General features: G+C 41.6%; 1 protein-coding gene across 2 annotated transcripts in view; it reads left to right on the plus strand.

Annotated features, from left to right (window-relative positions):
• Positions 1-27,047, plus strand: part of hsd17b4 (hydroxysteroid (17-beta) dehydrogenase 4) — a 116,729-nt gene that overhangs the window by 21,627 nt on the left and 68,055 nt on the right. For both annotated transcript variants that reach the window (XR_010962688.1, XM_067983011.1), the window contains exons 5-12: positions 3,908-3,929; positions 4,157-4,203; positions 5,174-5,258; positions 5,390-5,577; positions 5,839-5,930; positions 6,040-6,064; positions 14,716-14,844; positions 24,819-24,925. Coding sequence is in view for 1 of the 2 variants with exons in the window: in XM_067983011.1 (XP_067839112.1) it covers positions 3,908-3,929; positions 4,157-4,203; positions 5,174-5,258; positions 5,390-5,577; positions 5,839-5,930; positions 6,040-6,064; positions 14,716-14,844; positions 24,819-24,925 (695 nt within the window). In the remaining variant the exon portion in view is untranslated. The remainder of the gene's footprint in view (positions 1-3,907; positions 3,930-4,156; positions 4,204-5,173; positions 5,259-5,389; positions 5,578-5,838; positions 5,931-6,039; positions 6,065-14,715; positions 14,845-24,818; positions 24,926-27,047) is intronic.

Raw genomic sequence — 27,047 nt, forward strand, 5'->3', positions numbered from 1 at the left:
ACCTACTCATGTTCCTATGTATTTCAGTATTGCCAATGGTTGATTTGTTGTAGCTCTTTCCTGGGGCTTGCTGGTGCATAACCTCTTCAGGCTTCCACATGTATACAAATAGCATCTAGCTCTACCTCTCCATCACCTCTCTCGAGCCCATGATCGCCTCCATGTTGTCAGACTGTCTTTCCAACATCAAGTGATAGATGAGCCACAATTTCCTCCAACTTAGCATTGGGAAGGCCGAAGCCATTATTTTTGGCTCCCACCCTGGACCACTTGTCTCCCTTGGCACTGATTCCATCCCCCTTCCCAGCCACCTTTCCAGATTATGTGAAACCTTGGTGCTCTTTAGAACCTGAGCTGAGCTTTAAACCCCACATCCTATCCATCACCAAGGGCGTTTGTTTCCACCTACACAACATTTATTGTCTTTGCCCTGCCTCAGCCCATCCATTATTGAAATCCTTATCCATGCTTTTGTCATCTCTAGCCTTGATTATTTCAATACCCTCATTTATGAACATAGGGACAGGAGTAGGCCATTTAGCCCCTCGAGCTTGTTCTGCCATTCAATGAGATCATGGCTGATCTGTGACTAACTCCAGATACCTGCCTTAGCCCCATATCCCTTAATACCTTTGGTTAACAAAAATCTATCAATCTCAGATTTAAAATTAACAATTGAGCTAGCATCAACTGCCGTTTGCAGAAGAGAGTTCTAAACTTCTACCACCCCATGTGTGTAGAAGTGTTTCCTAACTTCACTCCTGAAAGTCCTGGATCTAATTTTTAGGCTATGTCCCCGAGTCCGAGACTCCCCAACCAGTGGAAATAGTTTCTCTCTATTTACCCTATCCGTTCCCCTTAATATCTGGATCAAAGTTTTCATCACCCCTTAATCTTCTAAATTCCAGGGAATTCAACGCCAGTTTGTGTAATCTCCCCTCGTAATTTAACCCTTGGAGTCTAGGTATCATTCTAGTAAATCTACATTGCACTCCCTCCAACGCCATAATATCTTTCCTAAGGTGTAGTGCCCAGAACTGAACACAGTACTCCAGGTGTGTTCTAACCAGGGCTTTGTATTCTAGTCCTCTAGATATAAAGGCCAGCATTCCATTAGCTGTTTTGATTATTTTCTGTACCTGTCCATGACATTTTAATGATCTATGTACAATGGACCCCTAAGTCTCTCTGGAGCTCCACTGTTCTGAACTTTTCACCATTTTAGAAAGTACTCTGATCTATCCTTTTTTAGGTCCAAAGTTGATGACCTCACATTTGCCTACATTGAAATCCATTTGCCTCAGTTTTACCCATTCACTTAAAATTACAGCGAGATAGTAATAGATTATGCTTCCATCTACACTGCTTACAATGCTGCCCATCTTTGTGTCATTGGCAAACTTGGATTTGTGGCTCTCTATTAACTACTTAGATGACGGGATAAATACAGTGAATAGTTGAGGCCCCAACACAGATCCCTGAGACACCACTAGTCGTATCCTGCCAATTTGAGTATCTGCCAATTATCCCTACTTTCTGCCTCCTGCAGCTCAGCCAATTTCCTAACCAGGTCAATAATTTGCCCTTGATTCCATGAGCTTCAACTTTAGCTAACTCTTATGAGGGCCTTTATCAAATGCCTTCTGGATGTCCATATAAACAACATCAATAGACATTCCCCTGTCCACTACTTTAGTCACCTCTTCAAAAAATTCAATCTCTCTCTCTCTCTCTCTCTCTCTCTCTCTCTCTCTCGTGGTGAGCCGCCGCTTTGAACTGCTACAGTCCGTGTGGTGAAGGTTCTCCCACAGTGCTGTTAGGAAGCGAGTTCCAGGATTTTGACCCAGCAACGATGAAGGAACAGTGATATATTTCCAAGTCGGGATGATGTGTGACTTGGAGGGGAACGTGCAGGTGGTGTTGTTCCCATGTGCCTGCTGCTCTAGGTGGTAGAGGTCGTGGGCTTGGTAGGTGCAGTCGAAGAAGCCTTCGCGAGTTGCTGCAGTGCATCCAGTGGATGGTACACACTGCAGCCACAGTGCGCCGGTGGTGAAGGGAATGAACGTTTAGGGTGGTGGATGTGGTGCCAATCAAGCGGGCTGCTTTGTCCTGGATGGTGTCGAGCTTCTTGAATGTTGTTGGAGCTGCACTTATCCAGGCAAGTGGAGAGTATTCCATCACACTCCTGACTTTTGCCTTGTCGATGGTGGAGAGGCTTTGGGGAGTCAGGAGGTTAGTCACTCGCTGCAGAATACCCAGCCTCTGACCTGCTCTCGTAGCCACAGTATTTATATGGCTGGTCCAGTTACGTTTCTGGTCATTGGTGACCCCCAGGATGTTGATGGTGGGGGATTTGGCGATGGTAATGCTGTTGAATGTCAAAGGGAGATGGTTAGATTCTCTCTTGTTGGAGATGATCATTGCCTGGCACTTTTTCTGGCGCGAATGTTACATGCCACATATCAGCCCAAGTCTGGATGTTGTCCAGGTCGTGCTGCATGCGGGCTCGGACTGCTTCGTTATCTGAGGGGTTGCGAATGGAATTGAACACTGTGCAATCCTCAGCGAACATCCCCATTTCTGACCTTATGATGGAGGGAAGGTCATTGATGAAGCCGCTGAAGATGGTTGGGCCTAGGACACAGCCCTGAGGAACTCCAGAAGCAATGTCCTGGGGCTGAGATGATTGGCCTCCAACAACCACTACCATCTTCTTTTGTGCTAGGTATGACTCCAGCCACTGGAGAGTTTTCCCCCTGATTCCCATTAACTTCAATTTTACTAGGGCTCCTTGGTGCCATACTCGGTCAAATGCTGCCTTGATGTCAAGGGCAGTCACTCTCACCTCACCTCTGGAATTCAGCTCTTTTGTCCATGTTTGGACCAAGGTGTAATGAGGTCTGAAGCTGAGTGGTCCTGGCGGAACCCAAACTGAGCATTGGTGAGCAGGTTATTGGTGAGTAAGTGCCGCTTGATAGTACTGTCGATGACACCTTCCATCACTTTGCTGATGATTGAGAGTAGGCTGATGGGGCAGTAATTGGCTGGATTGGATTTGTCCTGCTTTTTGTGGACAGGACATACCTGGGCAATTTTCTACATTGTCAGGTAGATGCCAGTGTTGTAGCTGTACTGGAACAGCTTGGCTCGAGGCGCGGCTCTCGCCAAGCTCTCTCGCGCTCTCTCCCTCTCGCTCAGCAGTGGATAGTTAATGTAACCGTTACCTAGGGAAAATAATAGAAAATTTGTTCTCCAATGCAGTTTGGAATTAAGTGGAAAAAAGTAATTTTAATGGCATTTCACTTGCAGTGAGGAAATCCGACTGATGCGCAATAGGAAATTGTGCTTACCACACCCTCTCGGAGTGAGGCATCTCCCTGAAGCTGAGAATGAAAGCTTTAGGTCAAAATATTAACATCAAGTCCAGGCTTTTGTGAGATGCTGCAACCTTCCTGTAGAAGCAATAGTGAAGCTGCTCAAATCCACAAAAGTTTAATCATGTTATTGTGGAATTTTCATGTAATTTTTCATGCTTTTAATAAGTTTAAAGCCATATTTTCGACATTAGAAATTCTAGTTGCTGAGGGGGAAAAAGTGGTGGACAAAAGGATTTAGATTTTTTTTGTATTAATTTTTTAGAAGCTCTGCAAGCCAATCAAATTGCTCCATTCTTTTCCAAATCTGCATCATTTATTGGGTTATTGCTGAGGCATGGTTTGAGTCTGGGTCCTTGTTATTAAAACCCAGTAATCTTGGATAGTGCTTCATTTTGATTTTTTAAAAACTTGTTTCTAAAGTATTAATATAAAATTCAGGTATTGATTATTGGTTGTTTTTAACATATAGCCTCTCACATTATTGTGGTCAACCTTTTTAAACCAGACTAAGTGTTTTTTCTTTTTTCCAGATGTTGTTGTTAACAATGCTGGGTGAGTACAGTTTGTTATACAGTACAACATTTACCTCTTTTAAAGGATATTTAATATACCCTAATTCTTTAAGAGACTACTGGTTTTCTTTAACATTTTTAGTTGTTTAGTAAATTTTATCAATGTAATTTTTTGTAGATAGTTGATCGCTTTGCAATATTCTACTGCTACCAATCCCAAATGAGTGTGTATCATTGCTTTTAAGACAATTATCTTGATGTTTTCAGGATTTTAAGAGACTGTTCCTTTGCAAGAACAAGTGACTGGGATTGGGGTGAGCATCTGCAGAGCTGAGAGCTGTATTTTGAGTTAAATGTGTAGATTAATTGTGCTCTGCATCAGCATCATGGCTATTCAATTAGTCTGACTGAGATCTGAATTTGTTACATGGCCATGCAATTGTCATGTGGATCATTTGTTATTTTGGGATCTGCATATAAACTATTCATCTTTCACTACATGTTAACTCGATCATACTTTATAAGACAGGTGTATGAACTTGAAATTATTATTGTATCTGGTTAAGCATATGTGACATGTATTATTATACTAATGTAGGGCTAGTTGGCTACATCGAATTGTTTAGAAATAAAGGCTATTATTTATTGGCTTAGAATTTTGGCTTCAATTTTTAATTTTGTTCAGGGCGTAAGCTTAAAAAACACAAATAAGCTTTCACAAGATACTTAAATGTGGAAGGTCATTCATCCTATGTTAATTCATCCACCCAGAAAGGTCCGACACCCCCCCCCCCCCCCCCCCCCCATCATTGCTGCATCTTATTATTTCTTGCTTGGTTCTAGAATTTTCACGCCGACTACTCTATTTGGATGTCCAAGTGTAAATCACTCTGCGTAAAGAAGAACTTTGTTACTGGTCCTAAAATTAACTTTTACTAATTTGAACTTATGTTCCCTTGACTTACTCCCACAATTCAATTTAAAGTAATAGTTTGGATTTATCTTCTCCATTCCCTTAACTATCCTGTATTCCTCTATAAGATCATCTCTCGGGTGCTTCCTTTCTTGGCTGAAAAGACCAAGAACTCCAGTCTTTTTGAAGACTCCTGATATAAGGGATCAACTTCGTAACTCTTCTCTGACCAGAGCCCTATACAATTTGATTATAAGTTCCTTTGACTTGAATTCTGCTATTTTGGCTATGTGTGTAATTTATTGCATGTTTTTTTACTGAGCTGGCCATTTGAAAGCGTATGTGTGTATATAATATATATTTTTCTTAAGATTTAATTCACAGAGTTCATTTGAGGGGCTCGTTCAAAGTTACAAGAGCAGCATGGAACCACATGAGGAATCAAAAGTATGGCAGGTAAAAGAAAATATTAGTCTTTCTAAGACTTGTTGGCTGCTCTTATATTTTGATTAATTGTAGACATTGTTCATCCCCTGCTACGAAACCTCACAATCTGAAACGATAAAATAAATGTCTTTTTTTTCCAGAATTATTATGACTGCATCTTCTTCAGGACTATATGGTAATTTTGGACAAGCAAATTACAGTGCTGCAAAACTTGGACTACTGGGTCTTTCCAATACACTAGCTATTGAAGGTCAAAAATATAACATCCATTGTAACACTATTGCACCAACAGCTGATTCCAGAATGACCCAGACTGTTCTGCCTCAAGGTAGGTAATGTAAGGATACAACAATACTCTTTTATATTTCATCCTTTGTAAGGACTGTGCTTCACTAATACTGTCCTTGGAATATTATTCTAGTGGCTTGTAAAGTGCTCCCCTTTTACTAATCTCTTTCATAGATTAAAAATAGTTTATATTGGAGACTTTCCAAATGATTGGTATTGATCTTGTGTCTTGAGGTTCAATAAAACAACTTTTTCAGTTGCATGTGTAAGTAGATTTAATATGTAGTCTCCTTCATTCTAGAATTTTTGGATGCTTTGAAACCTGAGTTTGTGGCTCCCTTGGTGGTTTGGTTGTGTCATGAAAGTTGCCAAGAGAATGGCAGCTTATTTGAGGTAAGATGTTCATCTCAATTGACATCAGATTTTGATTTATTTATTTTTTGCCCTGGAATGTAATGGGAAATAGCTGAATTTTGTATTTCTGTTTATTCCTTTCATTTAGGTGGGGGCTGGCTGGATTGGTAAATGTAAGTGCTGCCTTATACCAAAAAGTTATGTAACATTTTTCTTGCTGTAACTAGGTAATATGCAGTTTATTTATTTATGCAAACCACAACACTAATTTCTACTAGGAATTAAAAGTGAAAGATGATTTACAAATTAGAAAGATCAAAGAAAGAATAAAAAAGGCCAAGTTAGGACTTTTTTCATGATTTCAATTTAATCTGTAGTACCATTTCTCAAAGTAGCTGTAGCAGTAGTTTCATTTCTTTTAATATTAGAGTTCCCTTTTTAGTGTGTTTTTAATTTAGAGAGATGGCTTTTATTATGTTGTACTGTTCTCGTGTTAGACTATTTGTACACATTGATATTAAATCTTTGCTAAAAAGCAGGATCTATTATCCATTGTTATTAACGGGGACAGTTAAGTGGTAATTTGATTTGGTGACTAGAAGCTTTACTGCATGTTAACTCTTCCAGTGCTATATGCTACTGGAGTCCTTTGCATAAATGTTTTGTATAATGTTTTTAATAAAGAAAAGTCTTCAAAATATATCATAGAAAATATGGATATGTAAAAGAATTGTAAACAAATAGCGAAAGGTTTATGTGTTAAATTTTAAAATCCTCGTCTGCTTCTTAAAATTCCGATTCTGGAACCAGCATCCTTGTTTAATGGTACCATTACTTTATCATTCTTGTTGATTTCCTGTGGTATTGCTTACAAACAAAAGTGCAATTGCAATTTATGTCTTTTTTCATGGAACTATATTTGTTTGCCTCCCACTTTTTTTTTTCTCTGACCGTGTCTTCCACTTTTTCTGTATTCCTCTTTGTCTATCTGTCTCTCTGTTTCGGAGTCCCTTTCTCTTGGTGTCTACATCTGTCTGACTCTGTCAAACTTTCCTTCCCTCTGTCTCCTTTCTTTTCATTATATCTCCTGTACTGTGTGCATGCCTGTCATACCTTTTTGTGTCTCCACCTCTGTCTTTTTCTGTGCCATTTTTCCTTTGTGTGTTAGTCTGTATTCCTAATTCCAACCACACATTTTATTCATTTTTCTTGGGTTGAGGAGAGCATAAAGGTTGAGCAAGCTGGGGCATTGGTGTTTGGTTATGCTTGAGGAGGAGGGGAGGTTGTGTCCAGCAGAGCACATGTCTTAATAATGCTTAATAATTTCTGGCAAACATTAAAATATTTCAATTGCTCAGAGTTCAGTGGTAATAGAGACATATTTGAGGGTTTAGTTTTCTCGATTCTTATTTCGCAGAGATTGCATTAAGAGGTTGTGGATCATGACCATGGGAGAATGTTAAAAAATAGCGAAGCACACTAAAAACAATTTTTAAAAAATGTAAATTTTCACCACGGTAAGGGGTTTAAATACAAGTGGGTACAGGTTTAAAAATTTGGAAGTTAAGAGCAAGAATGGAAATGTTCCACCCAAAGGGCATTAGGGTTGTGGAATGAGTTGCTAGTCTAAATATTATACCAGCAGACAATATAAGCAACAAAGCCACCAATGACTTGAATTTATATAGCACCTTTCACGACAAAGATGTACCAGGAGGATTTTGAGACAATTGAAAGTTTTTGCAAGAGGAGACTGGATTGCAGGAGATGGTGGCTGGATGGGCTTGATCTCGAGATGGGCTTGTTTGATCCTAATATTTTTTTGTTCCTATGCTTATTCTTGCGCCTAAATTTTTTGTATGTAACTGGCCATTTAATCTTTGCTGTTAGATTCTGATAGTAAACTAATTGTTTAAATTGTAGTGCTTTTAATTTGTTTACACATGTATATAAAATATTTTCAACAATTGAACAGCTGTTGCCATAGTAAAAGATTGCAAAAAAAATAAAGTATAAGAGTGCAACTCTTATAAATTATGATGGAAAGTCTTGCTCCTGCATTTCAGCATGTGACAAGAGTTTCAAATGCAACATTTTACATGTGTTGATTTTTGAAGGAGTTAACAGGCTAATGATTCTTTCCAGTATTTTCTTTAAGCTGTCAAACTTCACCATTGTTTCTCTATTTATTACATCTGTACTGTAGTGCTATCCTTCCCCTCCTTTTCAAAAATAACTTTGGCATTTGCTCCAATGTAATTATGTTTGTTACTAAGATTGACAATCCTTGCTGAGGTGGGACTAACTTCCCATGCTGCTCCTGGTGCTTTTCTTAGTTTAAATTCACTGCAGTTATCATCTGTTGACTAACTTGTATTTTGCACATCTAAACCTTCACAGCTCTAAATGCTGTCACTGGGAAATGAGAATACAGAAAAGTAAAACCATGAATATGTCTCTGTTAGCACTGATCTCTGAATAATTGCAACCTTTTAATGCTTTCTTGAAATTATTAAACATTAAGATATCAGCATCCATAAAAATGTTCAAGGTCAGTAAAGGTTTCTTTTCTTTATGGGTACTGATATTCATCTATTGAGGGTATGTTACTCTTCAACTAAGGGCTACTTTTTCTAGTTGTTTTTTCTTTGTGCTCCTTTGGGCCGTGTGTCCGTATGACTGCTAATTACATAGAATGTGCAGCACAAACAGGCCATTCGGCCCAACAGGTCTGTGCCGGTGTTTGTGCTCCACGCAAGCCTCCTCCCACCCCTCTTCATCTAACCTATCAATATATCCTTCTATTACTTTCTCCCTCATGCGTTTATCTAGCTTCCTCTTAAATGTATCTATGCTATTTCCATACATAAGAAAAGACATACTTGCTCTCGAGGCAGTACAAAGAAGGTTCACTCGGTTAATCCCGGGGATGAGGGGGCAGATATATGAGGAGAGGTTGAGTAGATTGGGACTCTACTCATTGGAGTTCAGAAGAATGAGAGGCGATCTTATTGAAACATATAAGATTGTGAAGGGGCTTGATCGGGTGGATGCGGTAAGGATGTTCCCAAGGATGGGTGAAACTAGAACTAGGGGGCATAATCTTAGAATAAGGGGCTGCTCTTTCAAAACTGAGATGAGGAGAAACTTCTTCACTCAGAGGGTAGTAGGTCTGTGGAATTTGCTGCCCCAGGAAGCTGTGGAAGCTACATCATTGAATAAATTTAAAACAGAAATCGACAGTTTCCTAGAAGTAAAGGGAATTAGGGGTTACGTGGAGCGGGCAGGAAATTGGACATGAATTTAAATTTGAGGTTAGGATCAGATCAGCCATGATCTTATTGAATGGCGGAGCAGGCTCGAGGGGCCGATTGGCCTACTCCTGCTCCTATTTTTTATGTTCTTATTTGCCTCAACTACTCCTTGTGGTAGCAAGTTCCACGATTTTGTCACTCTCTCCAGGAAAAGAAGTTTCTCCTTAATGCCCTATTCGATTTATTAGTGACTGCATTACCCTTGTCTACTCTCTGTTACTACTTCAAAGAATTCAATAAGGTTGGTCAAACTCCGCTATCTCTTAGTCTATCAATTTTTTTCCCAGTTTACCTTCCCTAGTTCCATTCTCATCCCCTCAAAAATTAGCTTTTTTTCCCCCCCAGTCTATTACTTTGTTCAGTCTTACGTCTTTCTCAGTCATTATTTTAAACCTTATGATGAGTATTAATTACAGCAGAGACCAGAGTCTGAGGTTAAGGTGGATGGGCAGCTGGCTACCAACAATAATGTACTTGACTGGCCTTTAGGAGGTGTGTGACATCTGTCCAAGGGAGACACTATCTGATCTTCCTTCCCTGCATCCCCCCCTCCTTTATGTCTGGTGTGGCTAAGAAGGGGGTTGCTAAATTTGTGTTCCTCCACTTTCTGGCTTTGCACGTTGGTGTTACAATACACGTTGCGTAGCTCAAGATCTACAGATATTATCTGTTGAGTAAAGTGTGCTAAATTGGAATCGTGTGTGTGTGTGTGTGTGTGTGTGTGTGAGAGAAATTTACAATTGCATTGAAGTTACCTCTTGGTGGTGCTGTATGTCAAGAGTTTTGCAATATGAGCACCTTATAGCATCCATTTTACATGTTAAATGTTACTCGTTATATGATTTATCTAAAATAGTAGGTAAGGCATGCAATAAATGCAATTGTATTTTCAGACTATTTTGTGAAGTCAGCATTAAAAGCAGGATTGTGCTAATATGTAATATTTTCTGATGAAGTGCCTTGAGAAGGGTGAACATTTTAAATGGATGGGGAAGAAGAGCTAACTTGTGCTTGATAGTAAATTACTATTCTCTCAATATTGGGCATGTTATTACTCACTTGCTGGTGTGATCACTAAACAAAAATTTACGAAGACCAGAATAGCACGAACCTCACCACGGATTTAACTGAGTTGGAGAGCTTAGTTTGGGATTAGAAGCTGAAGGCAGAAAATATGTGAAAATTAGATTTTTATAGAATGCAAGATATTTTATCATTTGTTATAAAAGAAATGACATATAATCTAAGACTGCTTATGCAGCTATTTTTTGATCAGCCCATATCTATTTGTAGAATAGGGTTGATATGTTACCTATTTTATTCGCATTGTAATATGTTTTCAGTACATATGAACTTTTGGTCTGGTATTGGAGCAATCTAAATGTACAAGCAGGGATAAGACGTTTGTTTTATTACACACTAACAAGTAAAGTGTGAAGACCATTAAAAATCAGCTAAAGTTCACATCACTGAAACTGTCCTTATTTGAGGTCTAGACCCTGTCTAAACAATCCACGAGTTTTTTTTACTTGCAGGAGCTGCTTTAAAAAAAAAATCTGGTTTATGTGCCTCATCTTTCCCTGATACCAGGACCTCTGATTTAAAATAAGGATTTTAAACGAAACTATTTTATTGCATTTTTGTTATGGCACTACTAGAGCCTGTATATTTTATTTCAAAGAAGGAATTCTTCGAATAGAAGAGGTAGTGTTATACAATATCCATAGCTTTCAAGACCTGGCTTTCAGAATTGAAATATTATGTCTGTCAAGATTACAGTACTACATAAGGATAGTGTTTTATTTCTCCCCAATCTTTCCCCCCACCTTCCCCGCACTTCTCAGACTGTAACAAGTTTTGCAATCAGTTTTTCAATTTTGCTGATAGCTGTTCATGGACTCGAAAAGTAGATATTTTTGGGGCTCAAAATAGTACGGTCATAAGATTTGGGTAATCAGGGCGGTGTCCTAGGCCCAACCATCTTCAGCTGCTTCATCAATGACCTTCCTTCCATCATAAGGTCAGAAATGGGGATGTTAGCTGATGACTGCACAATGTTCAGTTCCATTCGCAACCCCATAGATAATGAAGCAGTCCATGCCTGCATGCAGTAAGACCTGGACAACATCCAGGCTTGGGCTGATAAGTGGCAAGTAACATTCGTGCCAGACAAGTGCTAGGCAATGACCATCTCCAACAAGAGAGAGTCTAACCACCTCCCCTTGACATTCAACGGCATTACCATCTCCAAATGGGTCACCATTGACCTGAAACTTAACTGGGCCAGCCATATAAATACTGTGGCTACAAGAGCAGGTCAGAGGCTGGGCATTCTGTGGCGAGTGACTCACCTCCTGACTCCCCAAAGCCTTTCCACCATCTGCAAGGCACAAGCCAGGAGTGTGATTGAATACTATACCCTTGCCTGGATGAGTGCAGCTCCAACAACACTCAAGCTCGACACCATCCAGGACAAAGCAGCCCGTTTGATTGGCACCCCGTCCACCACCCTAAACATTCACTCCCTTCACCACCGGTGCACTATGGCTGCAGTGTGTACCATCTACAGGATGCACTGCAGCAACTCGCCAAGGCTTCTTCGATAGCACCTCCCAAACCTGCGACCTCTACCATCTAGAAGGACAAGGGTCGCAGGCACATGGGAATAACACCACCTGCATGTTCCCCTCCAAGCCACACACCATCCCGACATTGTCACTGGGTCAAAATCCTGGAATTCCCTACCTAACAGCACTGGGAGAATCTTCACCACACTGACTGCAGCGGTTGAAGAAGGCAGCTCAACACAATTCTCAAGGGCATTTAGGGATGTGCAATAAATGCTGGCCTTGCCAATGACGCCCACATCCCATGAACGTGCTAGGCAAAGGAAAAGTCATCGGTGATGGCCCTTCCTAATGAAGTTAAGTATCTACGATTACTAAAAATGCCAAAGTAATACATTTCTTTTCAGGATTTTTGGACTTTACAGTAGCCCCCTTAGCACACTTCGGCACTTGGTCCAGTGCCGAAGTGTGCTAAGGGGGCTACTGTAAAGTCCAAAAATCCTGAAAAGAAATGTATTACTTTGGCATTTTTAGTAATCGTAGATACTTAACTTCATTAGGAAGGGCCATCACCGATGACTTTTCCTTTTGAAGTGATACTGCATTTCTTTGAGGTTTATGTGGAATGTTTCTCTTTTTTGTTCATTCAGTGCTCTCCCATAAAATAATTTTTTTTTTATTAGTTCATGGGATGTGGGCGTTGCTGGCAAGGCCAGCATTTATTGCCCATCCCTAATTGCCCTTGAGAAGGTGGTGGTGAGCCGCCGCCTTGAACCGCTGCAGTCCGTGTGTTGATCAGACAAGCTTAATGTGTACCTGGAGTGCATTTTAATCTCAAATGTTCATAGAACCTACTTATCTGTACTGCTTCTGATGAACTTCATTCCAGCTAAGATGTGATCGTTGTCAGCACTGCAAAACCCGTTACTACTGCCTGACACAGGCAGTGCGCCAATCGTGTCACCTTATCATGAGCAGCTTGTAAACCAGCAGGCATCTTGCCAGCTCTTTGCAGTCTCCCTGCCCACAAGCAGCCAGGCATCTTGCCAGCCAGTTAGTAATGTGCAGACATTTTGACAACTGATTTTCTTGGATATTATACTTAATACTAATTCAACTTTAACCGATTCACCAAAAAATGTTCACTGTCAAAAATTGGTCTATGACCTGGTGGTAATTTTTATTTTGGTGAACCACAGTTTGTGATACATTGGTAAGTGTGGCAACTGCCAATAGAAATAGGTGAAAAAACACTAGATTATCAGTGGAGTGATGTTTATCTATGGTTGGCAGGATGTGTTAATGGATTTGGCAGATTAGCATATGCCTATGCCATGGTTAATAAGCTTTCTGTAATGAAATAGGATGATGTCTGGCACAATGCCTGTGTAGCTAGTAATTTGTCCTGCAGTATTGATGATGTCTCTGTGTCCATTCCATTGTATGTATACTCATCAGCAAGAAAGTGCTTGGATTTAAAATGGTAATCTTGAAGGTTTGAGGTTTCATTTGTTCTGCAGTTTGAAGTTCATTGTCAGCTCTCTGTTTGAGTTCTGTCTTATTCCAATTGTGATTTCTTACCACCTTCATTATTTGTAGTAGAATCTAGGTGCATTTATAGTTATATTAGTCCCCTGAGTAATGAAATTCCACTTCTATGCTTTTTTGGTCTGTGGTTCTTGAGTTGACAATCTTTTAAGATGTACAGATGTTATCTTCATTTGACTCTTGAAAAGGCATTAGATGTGTTTTCTTACAACTGTTTACATTTGAATGATAATTGTGTTTTTGAAGAAAGGAAAGCAGCCCTAAGCGTTTTTCAGTCTTTGTGCACAAGTGTGTCTCAGACACCGAGACTCTCCACTGATTATAGCAAGCAGAGTTGGAAGGAGAGGAGGATAAGGGGTGTGGAAGCTTCAGACTGGGTGCTGACTTCATGCCCCAGTTTCCATAGGTCCCAATTTGCAGCTATGAAAGAAGTGCACATTTTTAAAATCAATGTTTAGAGTAACAAAGAAAGGAAGTACATTTATATCATGACCCTAGGACGTTCCAAAGCATTTCACATCGAATGAATTACTTTTGAAATGTAGTTACTGTTATGTAAGCAAATATGGCATCCAATTTGTATTGAGCATAGTCCTACAAACAGCAAATGCGATGAATGGCCACTTTGATGCCATTGGTGGGATAAATGTTGGCAAGGACACCAGATATCCTGTTGCTCTTTGAGTACTGTTATGAGATCCTTTTACATCCAACTGAATCACCAGAACAGGCAGATTGGACCTTGGTTTAACATCACCTCTGACAATGCAGCACTCCCTCAATACTACACTGAAATGTTAGCCTAGATTATGTGCTGAAGTCAGAGTGGGGCTTGAAGCTATAATCTGTTGATTCTGAGGCAAGAATGCAACCAACTGAGCCAAGTTGACCCTATAACTAAAGGGAGGGGGAGTGGAAGAATTGACTCTTTTGTAAGGAATAATGCGAGGAATAATTTATGCAGCCTTGCCACGAGCTAAATCCCTTTAATTTTGAGCATTGATGTTTTCAGAGGATTTATTTATTTCTTCACAAAACTTAATTAAAACTCAATTCAGTTAAAACACGTTTATATGAAATGTTCAATATAAAACACGTAGCTATATTAGATCAATACTAGACTTGAAGGCTCAGCTTATTTAGAATTTCAATTTAATAATTTTATATTGGGAGGCTTTTTTAAGTAGTGCCAATTGTTTGTTAAAATACTGCTACTGAGATGTCTAGAAATAAAAACATACCTCTGAGTAAATAATCTTTAGAATTTTGAAAAAGTTGAACAGAAGTTCAAATAATTTTTCTGTTTCAGTACGATTGTCAGTCTTGGAAACAATTTGCATCATACTTGTTTTGAGTCAAAAACTTGATTATGCTTTATTGTGTCTTTTTCATTAGTGCGTTGGGAGCGGACATTGGGTGCTATTGTAAGACAAAAGAATCAACAAATGACACCTGAGACAGTGCGTGACAACTGGGAACGAATCTGTGACTTTGATAATGCTACCAAACCCAAAAGCAACCGAGGTAATTTTTGTTGGAGATTCTGCCAAATTTAGGAGTTTGTGAATTATGCAAGTATCCAGAATCTGTCTGGGGCATAGTTTTAAAAAGGCCCACTCTCAGTGATCTGGCAAAAACAAGCAGTAATGTATTCTTGATACTGTTAGAAGTGAAAAGACTAGCCCTTAACCTTAATTTTTTTTTATTCGTTCATGGGATGTGGGCATCGCTGGTGAGGCCAGCATTTATTGCCCATCCTTAATTGCCCTTGAGAAGGTGGTGGTGAGCCGCTTTCTGAACCGCTGCAGTCCGTGTGGTGAAGGTTCTCCCACAGTGCTGTTAGGTAGGGAGTTCCAGGATATTCACCCAGCAACGATGAAGGAACGGCGATATATTTCCAAGTCTGGATGGTGTGTGACTTGGAGGGGAACGTGCAGGTGGTGTTGCTCCCATGTGCATGCTGCCCTTGTCCTTCTAGGTGGTCGAGGTCGTGGGTCTGGGAGGTGCTGTTGAGGAAGCCTTGGCGAGTTGCTGCAGTGCATCCGGTGGATGGTACACACTGCAGCCACAGTGCGCCGGTGGTGAAGGGAGTGAATGTTTAGTGTGGTGGATGGGGTGCCAATCAAACGGGCTGCTTTGTCCTGGATGGTGTCGAGCTTCTTGAGTGTTGTTGGAACTGCACTCATCCAGGCAAGTGGAGAGTATTCCATCACACTCCTGACTTGTGCCTTGCAGATGGTGGAAAGGCTTTCGGGAGTCAGGAGGTGAATCACTTGCTGCAGAATACCCAGCCTCTGACCTCTTGTAGCCACAGTATTTATATGGCTGGTCCAGTTAAGTTTCTGGTCAATGGTGACCCCCAGGATGTTGATGGTGGGGGATTCGGTGATGGTAATGCTATTGAATGTCAAGGGGAGGTGGTTAGACTCTCTCTTGTTGGAGATGGTCATTTGCCTGGTGCGAATATTACTTGCCACTTATCAGCCCAAGCCTGGATGTTGTCCAGGTCTTGCTGCATGTGGGCACGGACTGTTACATTATCAGAGGGGTTGCGAATGGAACTGAACACTGTGCAATCATCAGCGAACATCCCAATTTCTGACCTTATGATGGAAGGAAGGTCATTAATGAAGCAGCTGAAGGTGGTTGTGCCTAGGACACTGCCCTGAGGAACTGCTGCAGCAATGTCCTGGGGCTGAGATGATTGGCCTCCAACAAACTACCATCTTCCACAAAGGAAGATGGTAGTGTGTGTTGGAGGCCAATCAGGTGTGACTCCAGCCACTGGAGAGTTTTCCCCCTGATTCCCATTGACTTCAATTTTACTAGGGCTCCTTGGTGCCACACTTGGTCAAATGCTGCCTTGATGTCAAGGGCAGTCACTCTCACCTCACCTCTGGAATTCAGCTCTTTTGTCCATGTTTGGACCAAGGCTGTAATGAGGTCTGGAGCCGAGTGTTCCTGGCGGAACCTAGACTGAGCATCAGTGAGCAGGTTATTGGTGAGTAAGTGCCGCTTGACAGCACTGTCAACGACACCTTCCATCACTTTGATGGTTGAGAGTAGGCTGTTGGGCGGTAATTGGCCGGATTGGATTTGTCCTGCTTTTTGTGGACAGGACATACCTGGGCAATTTTCCACATTGTCAGGTAGATGCCAGTGTACTGGAGCGGTTTGGCTTGAGGCGCGGCTAGTTCTGGAGCACAAGTCTTCAGCACCACAGCTGGGATGTTGTCTGGGCCCATAGCCTTTGCTGTACCCAGTGCACTCAGCCGTTTCTTGATATCATGTGAAGTGAATCGAATTGGCTGAAGACTGGCTTCTGTGATGGTGGGGCTATCGGGAGGAGGCCGAGATGGATCATTCACACGGCACTTCTGGCTGAAGATGGTTGCAAACGCTTCAGCCTTGTCTTTTGCACTCACATGCTGGACTCCGCCATCATTGAGGATGGGGATGCTTACAGAGCCTCCTCCTCCCGTTAGTTGTTTAATTGTCTACCACCATTCACGACTGGATGTGATAGGACTGCAGAGCTTTGATCTGATCCGTTGGTTGTGGAATCGCTTAGCTCTGTCAATAGCATGTTGCTTCCGCTGTTTAGCATGCATGTAGTCCTGAGTTGTAGCTTCACCAGGTTGGCATCTCATTTTTAGGTGCGCCTGGTGCTGCTCCTGGCATGCTCTTCTACACTCTTCATTGAACCAGGGTTGATCCCCTGGCTTGTTGGTAATGGTAGAGTGAGGAATATGCTGGGCCATAAGGTTACAGATTGTGCTGGAATACAATTCTGCTGCTGCTGATGGCCCACAGTGCCTCATGGATGCCCAGTTTTGAGCTGCTAGATCTGTTCTGAATCTATCCCATTTAGCATGGTGGTAGTGCCACACAACATGTTGGATGGTGTCCTCAGTGCAAAGACGGGACTTCATCTCCATGAGGACTGTGCGGTGGTCACTCCCAGATCAGCAACTTAGTGCTGGAAAAAACATAATGACTATCAATGGGTAAGTTAAGTCTGGCATCCTTCGGATTAAAAGACCTTCCCAGCACCACCTTGTTGTGCTTTTGGCATAATTAGTGTCTATGTTGCATGTTCTAGCAGTATGGACATTGTGACACCCCTGCTGGATAATGCATTGTCACCAACACCTCTGCTTCCCAACGAAATGGTCTCTGCCATCTCACTATGTCACAGTTATGTGTTCCAGCTGGCAGTGACTAGGTCTCCTTCTGAATGAGGCTCGTGTAGTCTAGGCTGCATAATGCGAGGGAATGTCCGCAGGTGGGAAGTGGCAAATATGACACCCTATGGGGATGGTACTCAGCATTGGGTGGCAGAAGGGGTTGATGATGGAAAGATAGGTGGGCAGGTGGCACAACCCTGTTTGCATGTAGATGAAACATTTCTGACTTCTGAGGCTTAAGCAGGTAATATGCCCTCAGCTAGCTTACTGTGATTATACTGCACTCTGGAAGATTCATTGTAACTCTTCTAACGTTATTGCCATTGAAACCCTCATTTATGCCTTTGTCACCACCAGAGTTGACCATTCCAAGCTCTTCGAGCTCTTCCTGGCTGGCCTCCAATCCTCAATTAATATCAGCTGATCCAAAACTTCATGGCCTGGATCGTATCCTGCAACAATGCACACTCGCCCATCAATCTTGCCCCTCCTTCTGTCTAACTTCCACCTACATCCCCTCCACCCCAAATTTTCCATTGCTTTGACTCTGACCTGTTGTGCATCCCCCTCACTATCAGCGGCTGTGTCTTCAGCCACCTAAGCCCCATGCTCTGGAATTTCCACCCTAAACTCTTATGATTCTCCACCTCCTTCTCCTCCTTTGAACACCCCTCCTTGTCCACGTATATGCAGATTTGCTAAGTTAGGAGGCACAGCTAATTGTGCAGGTGGGAGCAGGAAGTTACAAAGGGTCATAGACAGATTAAGTGAGTGGGCAAAATTGTGGCAGATGGGGTTTAATGTGTGGTGGTGTGAGGTCATCCACTTTGGATCCAAGAAAGACAAATCAGAATATTTTCGTAATGGCAAGAGACTAGAAACTGTGGTGAAGCAAAGGGATTTGGTAGTCCAGGTACAACAAAGCACTGAAAGCTAGTGCACAAAAAGTAATCAAAAAGGCGAATCGAAAGTTGGCCTTTATCTCAAGGGGGCTGGAATACAAAGGGGAAGAAGTTATCCTTCAGTTGAATTGTGTCTTGGAATACAGTGTTAGTTTTGGGCACCATGCCTCAGGAAGGATATATTGGCGTTGGAGTGGGTACAGCGCAGATGCACCAGAATTATATCAAGGCATAAAGGGTTAAATTATAAGAACAAGTTGCATAAATGTGACTTGTATTCCTTTTGAGTTTAGAAGGTTGAGGGGTGATCTAATTGAGGTGTTTGAAATGATGATGAGGATTTGATAGGGTAGATACGGACAAACTATTTCCTCTGGTGAGGGAATCAAGAACAAGGAAACTAGGCCTTTCAGGAGTGAAATCAGGAAGCACATTTAACAGCAACGATAGTGGAAATCTGGAACTCTTTTCCCCCAGAACGTTGTAGATACTGTGTCGATTGAAATTCTCAAGAATGAGATATTTTTGTTCGGTAAAGGTATCAAGGAATATAGATTAAAGATGGGGAAACGGAGTTGAGGTACAGATCAGCCATGATTCCTATATTATAGCAATGAATAAACTTCAAAAGTTCTTAATTGGCTGTAAAGCGCTTTGGGATGTTCTGAGATCATGAAGGGCGCTAAATAAAAGTAAGTCTTTCTTTATGTAATTGAATGGCGGAACATGCTCAAGAGGCTGAATGGTCTACTCTTGTTCCTACGCTTTTGGTTACTCCTAATATATCCTCCTTTGGCTTGCTGCCTATTTTTTGATTACTCCTGTGTGAAGTGGTTTGGGGTGTTTTTCTACGTTATAGGCACTATATAAATGCAAGTTGTTGACAGGCCAAAGTTTTTTTTTAAAAATCCAAAAAAAATCTCCTTCACCATAGGGAAACAAGTCTGGCATTTTAATGTAATTGATTCTTTTGTAGGAGACCTTAAACTGATTTAAGATCCGAGCTCATTGCTAAATGAGTCCCATCTTCATGGTCCCCTTGACAACGAACTCAATTAAGTCACTTGATTACAGTGAACTCCCCTGCAGGCTTTAATTTGGGAATCATTCTGCTACTCCTTCGATCAGGCATTCCCCCAATTTGCATCGCATCATTCTGCACATATCCTGTTAGTGACCAAACTAACCCACTGACACAAGTCTGACCACCTTCTACTGTTTAAAGCCACTGTGCCTCCCTTTAATGTCTACTTCTGTATGCCCTTTCATTCAGTTTCCTGCAGCTGCAGGAGCTTCTAAGATGCTGGTTGATGAATTGCATCACAAACTTTGGGCGATTGAAGTGGTGCTTCCTCGTTTTTGATTGTTGGATGTTTCTAATGGAATTGCAACCCAGATTTCTCGATGGAGGTGAGATGGCGCTTACTGCTCAGACCGCCTCCTTGCACAGACTAAAAAGTTGCGATCTTTAAAAGATTATAGGCAATTCCCACTCAACTGAAGGATCTTTAAATTTGTGGGCTTGGTGCTCTGAAGAAGCACAGTGTCAGACATTGCAGTGACAACACATTGTTAGATACAGAATGGCTGTCTTGACCCTATTAGCTGCTGTAGCAGCACAGGATGTTCCTCCTCCCAACACACTTCCCACAGAGGGTGGCAATATTACCAGGAATCTGCCATAAACATACAAGGGGACAATTTCTGGGGGACTCCCTGGCATAACTTTGGTGGGACCTCTGGAGAAATGGTGTAAATAGCTGTTTTCAACTGCTTATGCCATTTCTCATGGGCTGACATTATGGCAAAAGATTGCGATGAGCCCAAGGGAATTCTCTCCCTGCAATAAAAGTGCGCTGAGGAAAATTGGAATAATTCTGTAAGGGCTTGCACTGATCAATAGAAGTACAGTTCTGGTGCTATTTTGGCACTAAATCCACCACAGAAGCCAATATTTCTGAACTTAAATTCCAAAGTTATATTTGAATTTTCACAGCTAATATCCTTGTATAATCATAACCTCTCCTACTGTTAAATAATAACTGGCATTTTGTTTGTTTTCTTTTCCAATTCTGATTATTAGGACAGTGCAAGCTACATACAAGACATCTGCTATAATAGGAACTGATTTCTTGCATCATATTTCAATGGACTGACTTGATTTAGCAGAATAATAATCTGAGTATTCCAGCTATGTGCGATCAGTAAAATCCTTTGGGATTGATTAGTTGCTTTGTTCTGTTGTGTTTATCAACAAACCCTAGTAGAGGTATATAAGACATTAATGGGCTTCAATGTTGGTTACATTTTTTTAATCCTTTCCATTCAGTGCACATACTGGTTTTATTTGTGCTCGCACAAGTGTGAAATATGTGAGGTGAAATTTGGTTTATCAGTTGTTGGATCGTCAACTAAGAAGCTTGAATCATAAAAAGAAAGAACTTGCATTTATATAACCCCTTTCATGACCTCAGGATGTCCCAATGTGCTTTACAGCCAATGAAGCACTTTTTGAAGCGTAGCCACTATTATAATGTAGGGAATTGTGGGAGCTTGCAGTACAAGACCAACCATTCGGTCCATTGGGCTTTGCTGACTCTATCCTAGAGCAATCCAGACTTAATCTCACTTCATTGCTTTCTCCCCATAGTCTTGTATCTACCTCTGCTTCAAATGTTTATTCCAATTTTCCCTTAAAGGATGCAGTGGTCACTGCCTCAACCACTCCCTGTGGCAAAGCACTCTATGCTCCAATAACCCTCCTAAATCTCTTATGTATGTGTAAAAATTTTAAATTGTTGACCCCCTCATCACTGATTCCTCAACCAGAGGAAATCATCTTTCCACATTCACTATCAAAGCTCTTCATAATTTTAAAAACCTCAATTAGATCACCTCTTAGCCTTCTGCACTCCAGTAGAAAAAGTCATGGTATTTCATTTCCCTCTTCATAACTATATGTTCCCAGCCCTGGGATTATCCTGGTGAATCTACACTATATGTTCCCTATGACTTTAATGTCCTTTCTATAATGGGGTGTCCAAAAATACACAGTAGTCTTAATTATGGCCTAATCAATGTTTTGTACAAATTCATCATTACTTCTTTACTTTTGTATACTATGGCCTATTTGTAAAACCCAAAATGCTGTTGGCTTTTTCTACCTACGCTTGCACTTTCAAGGAATTATGTATTTGAACCTCTGTTTATCAAAACACTCCAATGTCTTTCCATTAAGCCTATATTCCAATTCCTTGTTCTTCCAAAATGTGTGTTACCTCATACTTATTCACATTAAATTGCATGTGATTTGCCTGTCTTCCTGAAGTCTTTTGTAGTTCTCACTATTTACTAAACCTACTTCTGTCTAGCCAGCAAATTGAGATTATGTTCCCTATACTGTAGTCCAAATCGTCTATGCGTACATAGATATGAGAACAAACATGAACCAGCGCTGACCTGAGTGCATCATTTTGACTATATATATATATATAATGTATAACACACTCATATACATATATCCTGTTTCCTGTCTGTGAACCAACTTTTTATCCCTGCTGCACACCTGCATTTTTCTAACAAGCCTTGAGACATCCTATCAAATGCCTTCTAAAAATCGATACACACTACTTCTACTGCATTGCTTTGATCTATTCAATTAGTTACATCTTCAAAAACTCTTGAACTTGCCAAGCATGACTTGCCTTTAACTGGCTAACCTTGATTAACCTATGCATTTTTAAATGTACCCTATTTTTATCTCTAATTATAGGAACATAAGAACATAAGAAATAGGAACGGGGTAGGCCATCCGGCCCCTTGAGCCTGCTCCGCCATTCAACAAGATCATGGCTGATCTTCCAGCTCAACGCCATTTTCCTGCACCATCCTCATAGCCCTTGATGCCTTTAATATCTAGAAATCTGTCGATCTCTGATTTGCATGTACTCAATGACTGAGCCTCCACAGCCCTCTGGGGTAGAGAATTCCAAAGATTCACCACCCTCGGAGTAAAGAAATTTCTCCTCATCTCAGTCCTAAATGGCCTACCTCTTATTCTGAGACTGTGACCCCTGGTTCTAGACTCCCCAGCCTGGGGAAACATCCTCCTTGCATCTACCCTGTCAAGCCCTGAATTATGGATTTTAAGAATGTGCCCAGATTGGTCTATAATTACCTGGTTTGTCCTTCCTTCCTTCCCTTCTTGAAAGAGGGTGTTACATCAGCTACTCTCCAGTCTCACAACACAGTTTGGCTGAATTTTCAGAGTTGGGAAATTGGGGAACAGAGCACTTAGCCCGGAAACTCTGTTCCGAGCATACCTATAGATCTACTCAGCATCACAACTGATTACAATGCTCAGTGTTTAACTATAAACTGAAATTTAATTAGGTCAAATTCTCATTTAAAAGTAAAATAATTACTGCAGAAAACCGCTCTAAGCGTGACCCTTTTAGTTTCCCAGCAGATGGCTTTTAAAGTAACATAGAGGAACTGAAACCATTAAAACAGAGATGAAAACTAAACAAATGATCTAAGATTTACTGTTGTCTTGGATGAAATGGTAAGGTTTAGAACTGTTAATTTTTTTTAGGTTTGATGCATATAATTACTTTTTCTGCTAGCAAAAATGGGGTTTAAAACCACTAAAATCAAAACTGCAGAAAATCATCTCGAAAGACCATTTTGAGTTTTCCAAGTGAAGGCCCTAGAGGAATACTATTCTAAATATTCTACTTAATCTCAGTCATCAAAATCAACAGAGCAGGGAAGGCTCAAAAAATGTTTTCTGCATTAAAATCTGGGGGGAAAAAAAAGGATGAAATATTTACACAACTTAACATCTCAACTGAAGTTGGATATTTAATCCTCAACCCCAGTGTTGATACTGTTGTCAGCCTGTGGATTGGCTAAGGGACTTGCCTACATGAAAGCTGGAACAAATAGGCTAAATTCATCTCTAATCCTTTCCCCAGTAAGGTATATCCAAATCAAAACGATGATATAAAAGTGGTGAAAATCATCACTTTCATTGTTGATTGGTTGGAGTGACAGTTTCTACCATGCATTGGAATTATGATCATGTGTATAGAGCAGTTAAGATATGTGAAACTAAGGATGAATGATTTTATGATTGGTATTAATAACGTGGCCTTTCACTGAGTAGTGCCTTGAGCAGTGTAAACAAGGGAAATACGATCGCAGTTACATTTCAGTATAGGTTCAATCGATTAGTCCGAACATTCATGGCAAAGCAGCAATTGCATCAAATCATTCTGAAACCTATGCTGACCTAGTGAAATAAATATATATTGCTTCTTTAGTAGCAGTCTCTTGTGACCTTGCCAGTGCAGTTGGATATTGTTGATTTAAGTAATGTCACAATTGCTCTCCTGGTGACTGGAAGGACCCAGTAGGTAATTTAAAAAAAATTGGTAGCAACAGTTACGTTGACTGCTACGAATAGTGCTGCAGTAATCAGGTAGTATGTCTCGAGTTTGCATCAACATGTGACAGCTGTTGGTGATGCAATATCTGGTGAGATAGAATTGTTGTTCAGAAAGAGGTAACTTGTTCTTGTCCAGTACATTTTGTCTAATTCAAATCTTTCCTTTGCTCACATTTGTGTGATGCAAAGAATCAGACCACAGTGATCATTTTACTCATAAAATTCCTTTGAACTTTGTTTTCTGGATATAGGCAACACTGGGAAGCTGTATTTATTGCTCATCCCTAGTTAACTTCGAAGCTGCAAAAAAAATGAGCATCAAAACAGCATCATTTATATTCTACGTAAATAATAAATAATTAAGATGCATGGAGATGTATGAAAATTTATTTGGGACAGTTCCAATCTACTGCTCTTGGCCGTAATCATTTTAATCCTTTTAAGACTAGACCAAGCAACCTGCAGCTCTGATTTGGTTGCAAGCTTGGCTTGGATCCTGTTTTTTTTTTTAATCCATCCAATGGAACTGTGTAAAAACAAATTAAGCACATTCTAGATTTCCTTTATCTCATGACTCCCTATAACTTATGGATTTTGCTTGCCTCCCGAAGGGCAAAAGTTAAAATAAGTACGTAATTGGTGTTGTCAACAGGCAGCGTTCTGTTAAAAGATGTGCATTTGCAGTTAAGAGCTGAAATGTTAGGTTAATTTACTCTCTGTGATAACATGATTACATTCAATGATAAATGAAGTGTAAGTCTACCCTGCAAAAGATAATTCAAACAAAAGTCATGCACTGGTATTCGAAATAGCCTAACACTAACTGTGCTGTCTTATCGAAATATTAGTTCGATTAGGTTTTAGAACTCAGAAGTATGGTTATATATTGTTAACAATGATTTTGAATTGGCCAGTGAACATGAGTTCGAGACTGACTGCACTCTTGTATTTTTATTACAGAAATGATTTCCACTCTTCAAGAGGTACTGAACAATTTGAATGAACGAGGCGTCTCCACAAACCCTACTAGTGGCACAATACAAACTAACACTTCAGGCATCAATCCAGTAGGTGTTGTGTGGTAATACAATAATTAGTACTATGTAAAGCAGCTTCCTCAAGCTATTTATTGTTTTGGTATTCTAAAGGAAGAATATACTTTGCATATTAAATATTTATACCTGAATATGTTCCTTGCATTTTTTTTGCAAATTTGTTCTTGAGGGTTTCTCTGCAGAAAGGCAGCTAAATCCTGATGGCTTATCTTGTGGGTCATTTTTGGGTCTGGATTAATGTGTTTTCTGTTCATGCATACTGATTCCAGCAACAATATCTCGAAGAAGAGTTCGTTGAGATACTCTCCCAGTCATGTATCAAGTCTATTCTATTAAGCACTGGGCCAGGTAGTCATGACCCTGAAGAGTATTGAGGCTAGCCCTTCATGACATCATGCAGACTATGATGGACCCTTCAGATGTATCACGATATCTCACTCAATCTCTGCCACCCTGACGTCACACACATTCCCTCTGTTCTTTCGCATGCGCGTTTTAGTTGCTGCTCCAGACCCGAGCTCATCACTTTTATCTCCCTTTTTCTCTGCACCACTCTCAGGCCCATCTCTCCTCTCTCCCCTCTCTCCTCCCCTGTCTCTTGCTTTCCCCCCATCTCCTCTTCATCCTTTCTTCTTCCCTCTCTTTCCCCCCATCTCATCTTCCTCCTCTCTTTCCCCCCATCTCATCTTCCTCCTCTCTTTCCCCCCATCTCATCTTCCTCCTCTCTTTCCCCCCATCTCATCTTCCTCCTCTCTTCCCCCCATCTCTTCTTCCTCCTCTCTTTCCCCCCATCTCTTCTTCCTCCTCTCTTTCCCCCCCCATCTCTTCTTCCTCCTCTCTTTCCCCCCCATCTCTTCTTCCTCCTCTCTTTCCCCCCCCATCTCTTCTTCCTCCTCACTTTCCCCCCCATCTCTTCTTCCTCCTCTCTTCCTCCCCCCCATCTCTTCTTCCACCTCTCTTCCCCCCCCATCTCTTCTTCCTCCTCTCTCACCCCCATCTCTTCTTCCTCCTCTCTTCCCCCCATCTCTTCTTCCTCCTCTCTTCCCCCCCCATCTCCTCTTCCTCCTCTCTTCCCCCCCCCATCCTCTCTTCCCCCCCATCTCCTCTTCCTCCTCTCTTCCCCCCCCATCTCCTCTTCCTCCTCCCTTCTCCCCCCATCTCCTCTTCCTCCTCCCTTCTCCCCCCATCTCCTCTTCCTCCTCTCTTCTCCCCCCCATCTCCTCTTCCTCCTCTCTTCTCCCCCCATCTCCTCTTCCTCCTCTCTTCTCCCCCCATCTCCTCTTCCTCCTCTCTTCTCCTCCCATCTCCTCTTCCTCCTCTCTTCTCCCCCCATCTCATCTTCCTCCTCTCTTTCCCCCATCTCATCTTCCTCCTCTCTTTCCCCCCCCATCTCTTCTTCCTCCTCTCTTCCCCCCCCATCTCTTCTTCCTCCTCTCTTTCCCCCCTCATCTCTTCTTCCTCCTCTCTTTACCCCCCATCTCTTCTTCCTCCTCTTTCCCCCCCCATCTCTTCTTCCTCCTCTCTTTCCCCCCCATCTCTTCTTCCTCCTCTCTTTCCCCCCCATCTCTTCTTCCTCCTCTCTTTCCCCCCCATCTCCTCTTCCTCCTCTCTTTCCCCCCCATCTCTTCTTCCTCCTCTCTTCCCCCCCATCTCTTCTTCCTCCTCTCTTCCCCCCATCTCTTCTTCCTCCTCTCTTCCCCCCCCATCTCTTCTTCCTCCTCTCTTCCCCCCCCATCTCTTCTTCCACCTCTCTTCCCCCCCATCTCTTCTTCGTCCTCTCTTCCCCCCCCATCTCTTCTTCGTCCTCTCTTCCCCCCCCCCCATCTCCTCTTCCTCCTCTCTTCCCCCCCCATCCTCTCTTCCCCCCCATCTCCTCTTCCTCCTCTCTTCTCCCCATCTCCTCTTCCTCCTCTCTTCTCCCCCATCTCCTCTTCCTCCTCTCTTCTCCCCCATCTCCTCTTCCTCCTCTCTTCTCCCCCATCTCCTCTTCCTCCTCTCTTCTCCCCCATCTCCTCTTCCTCCTCTCTTCTCCCCCATCTCCTCTTCCTCCTCTCTTCTCCCCCCATCTCCTCTTCCTCCTCTTCCTCCCCATCTCCTCTTCCTCCTCTTCCTCCCCATCTCCTCTTCCTCCTCT

Source organism: Heptranchias perlo, chromosome 4 (genome assembly GCF_035084215.1).
Source record: "Heptranchias perlo isolate sHepPer1 chromosome 4, sHepPer1.hap1, whole genome shotgun sequence".
Taxonomy (NCBI): domain Eukaryota; kingdom Metazoa; phylum Chordata; class Chondrichthyes; order Hexanchiformes; family Hexanchidae; genus Heptranchias; species Heptranchias perlo.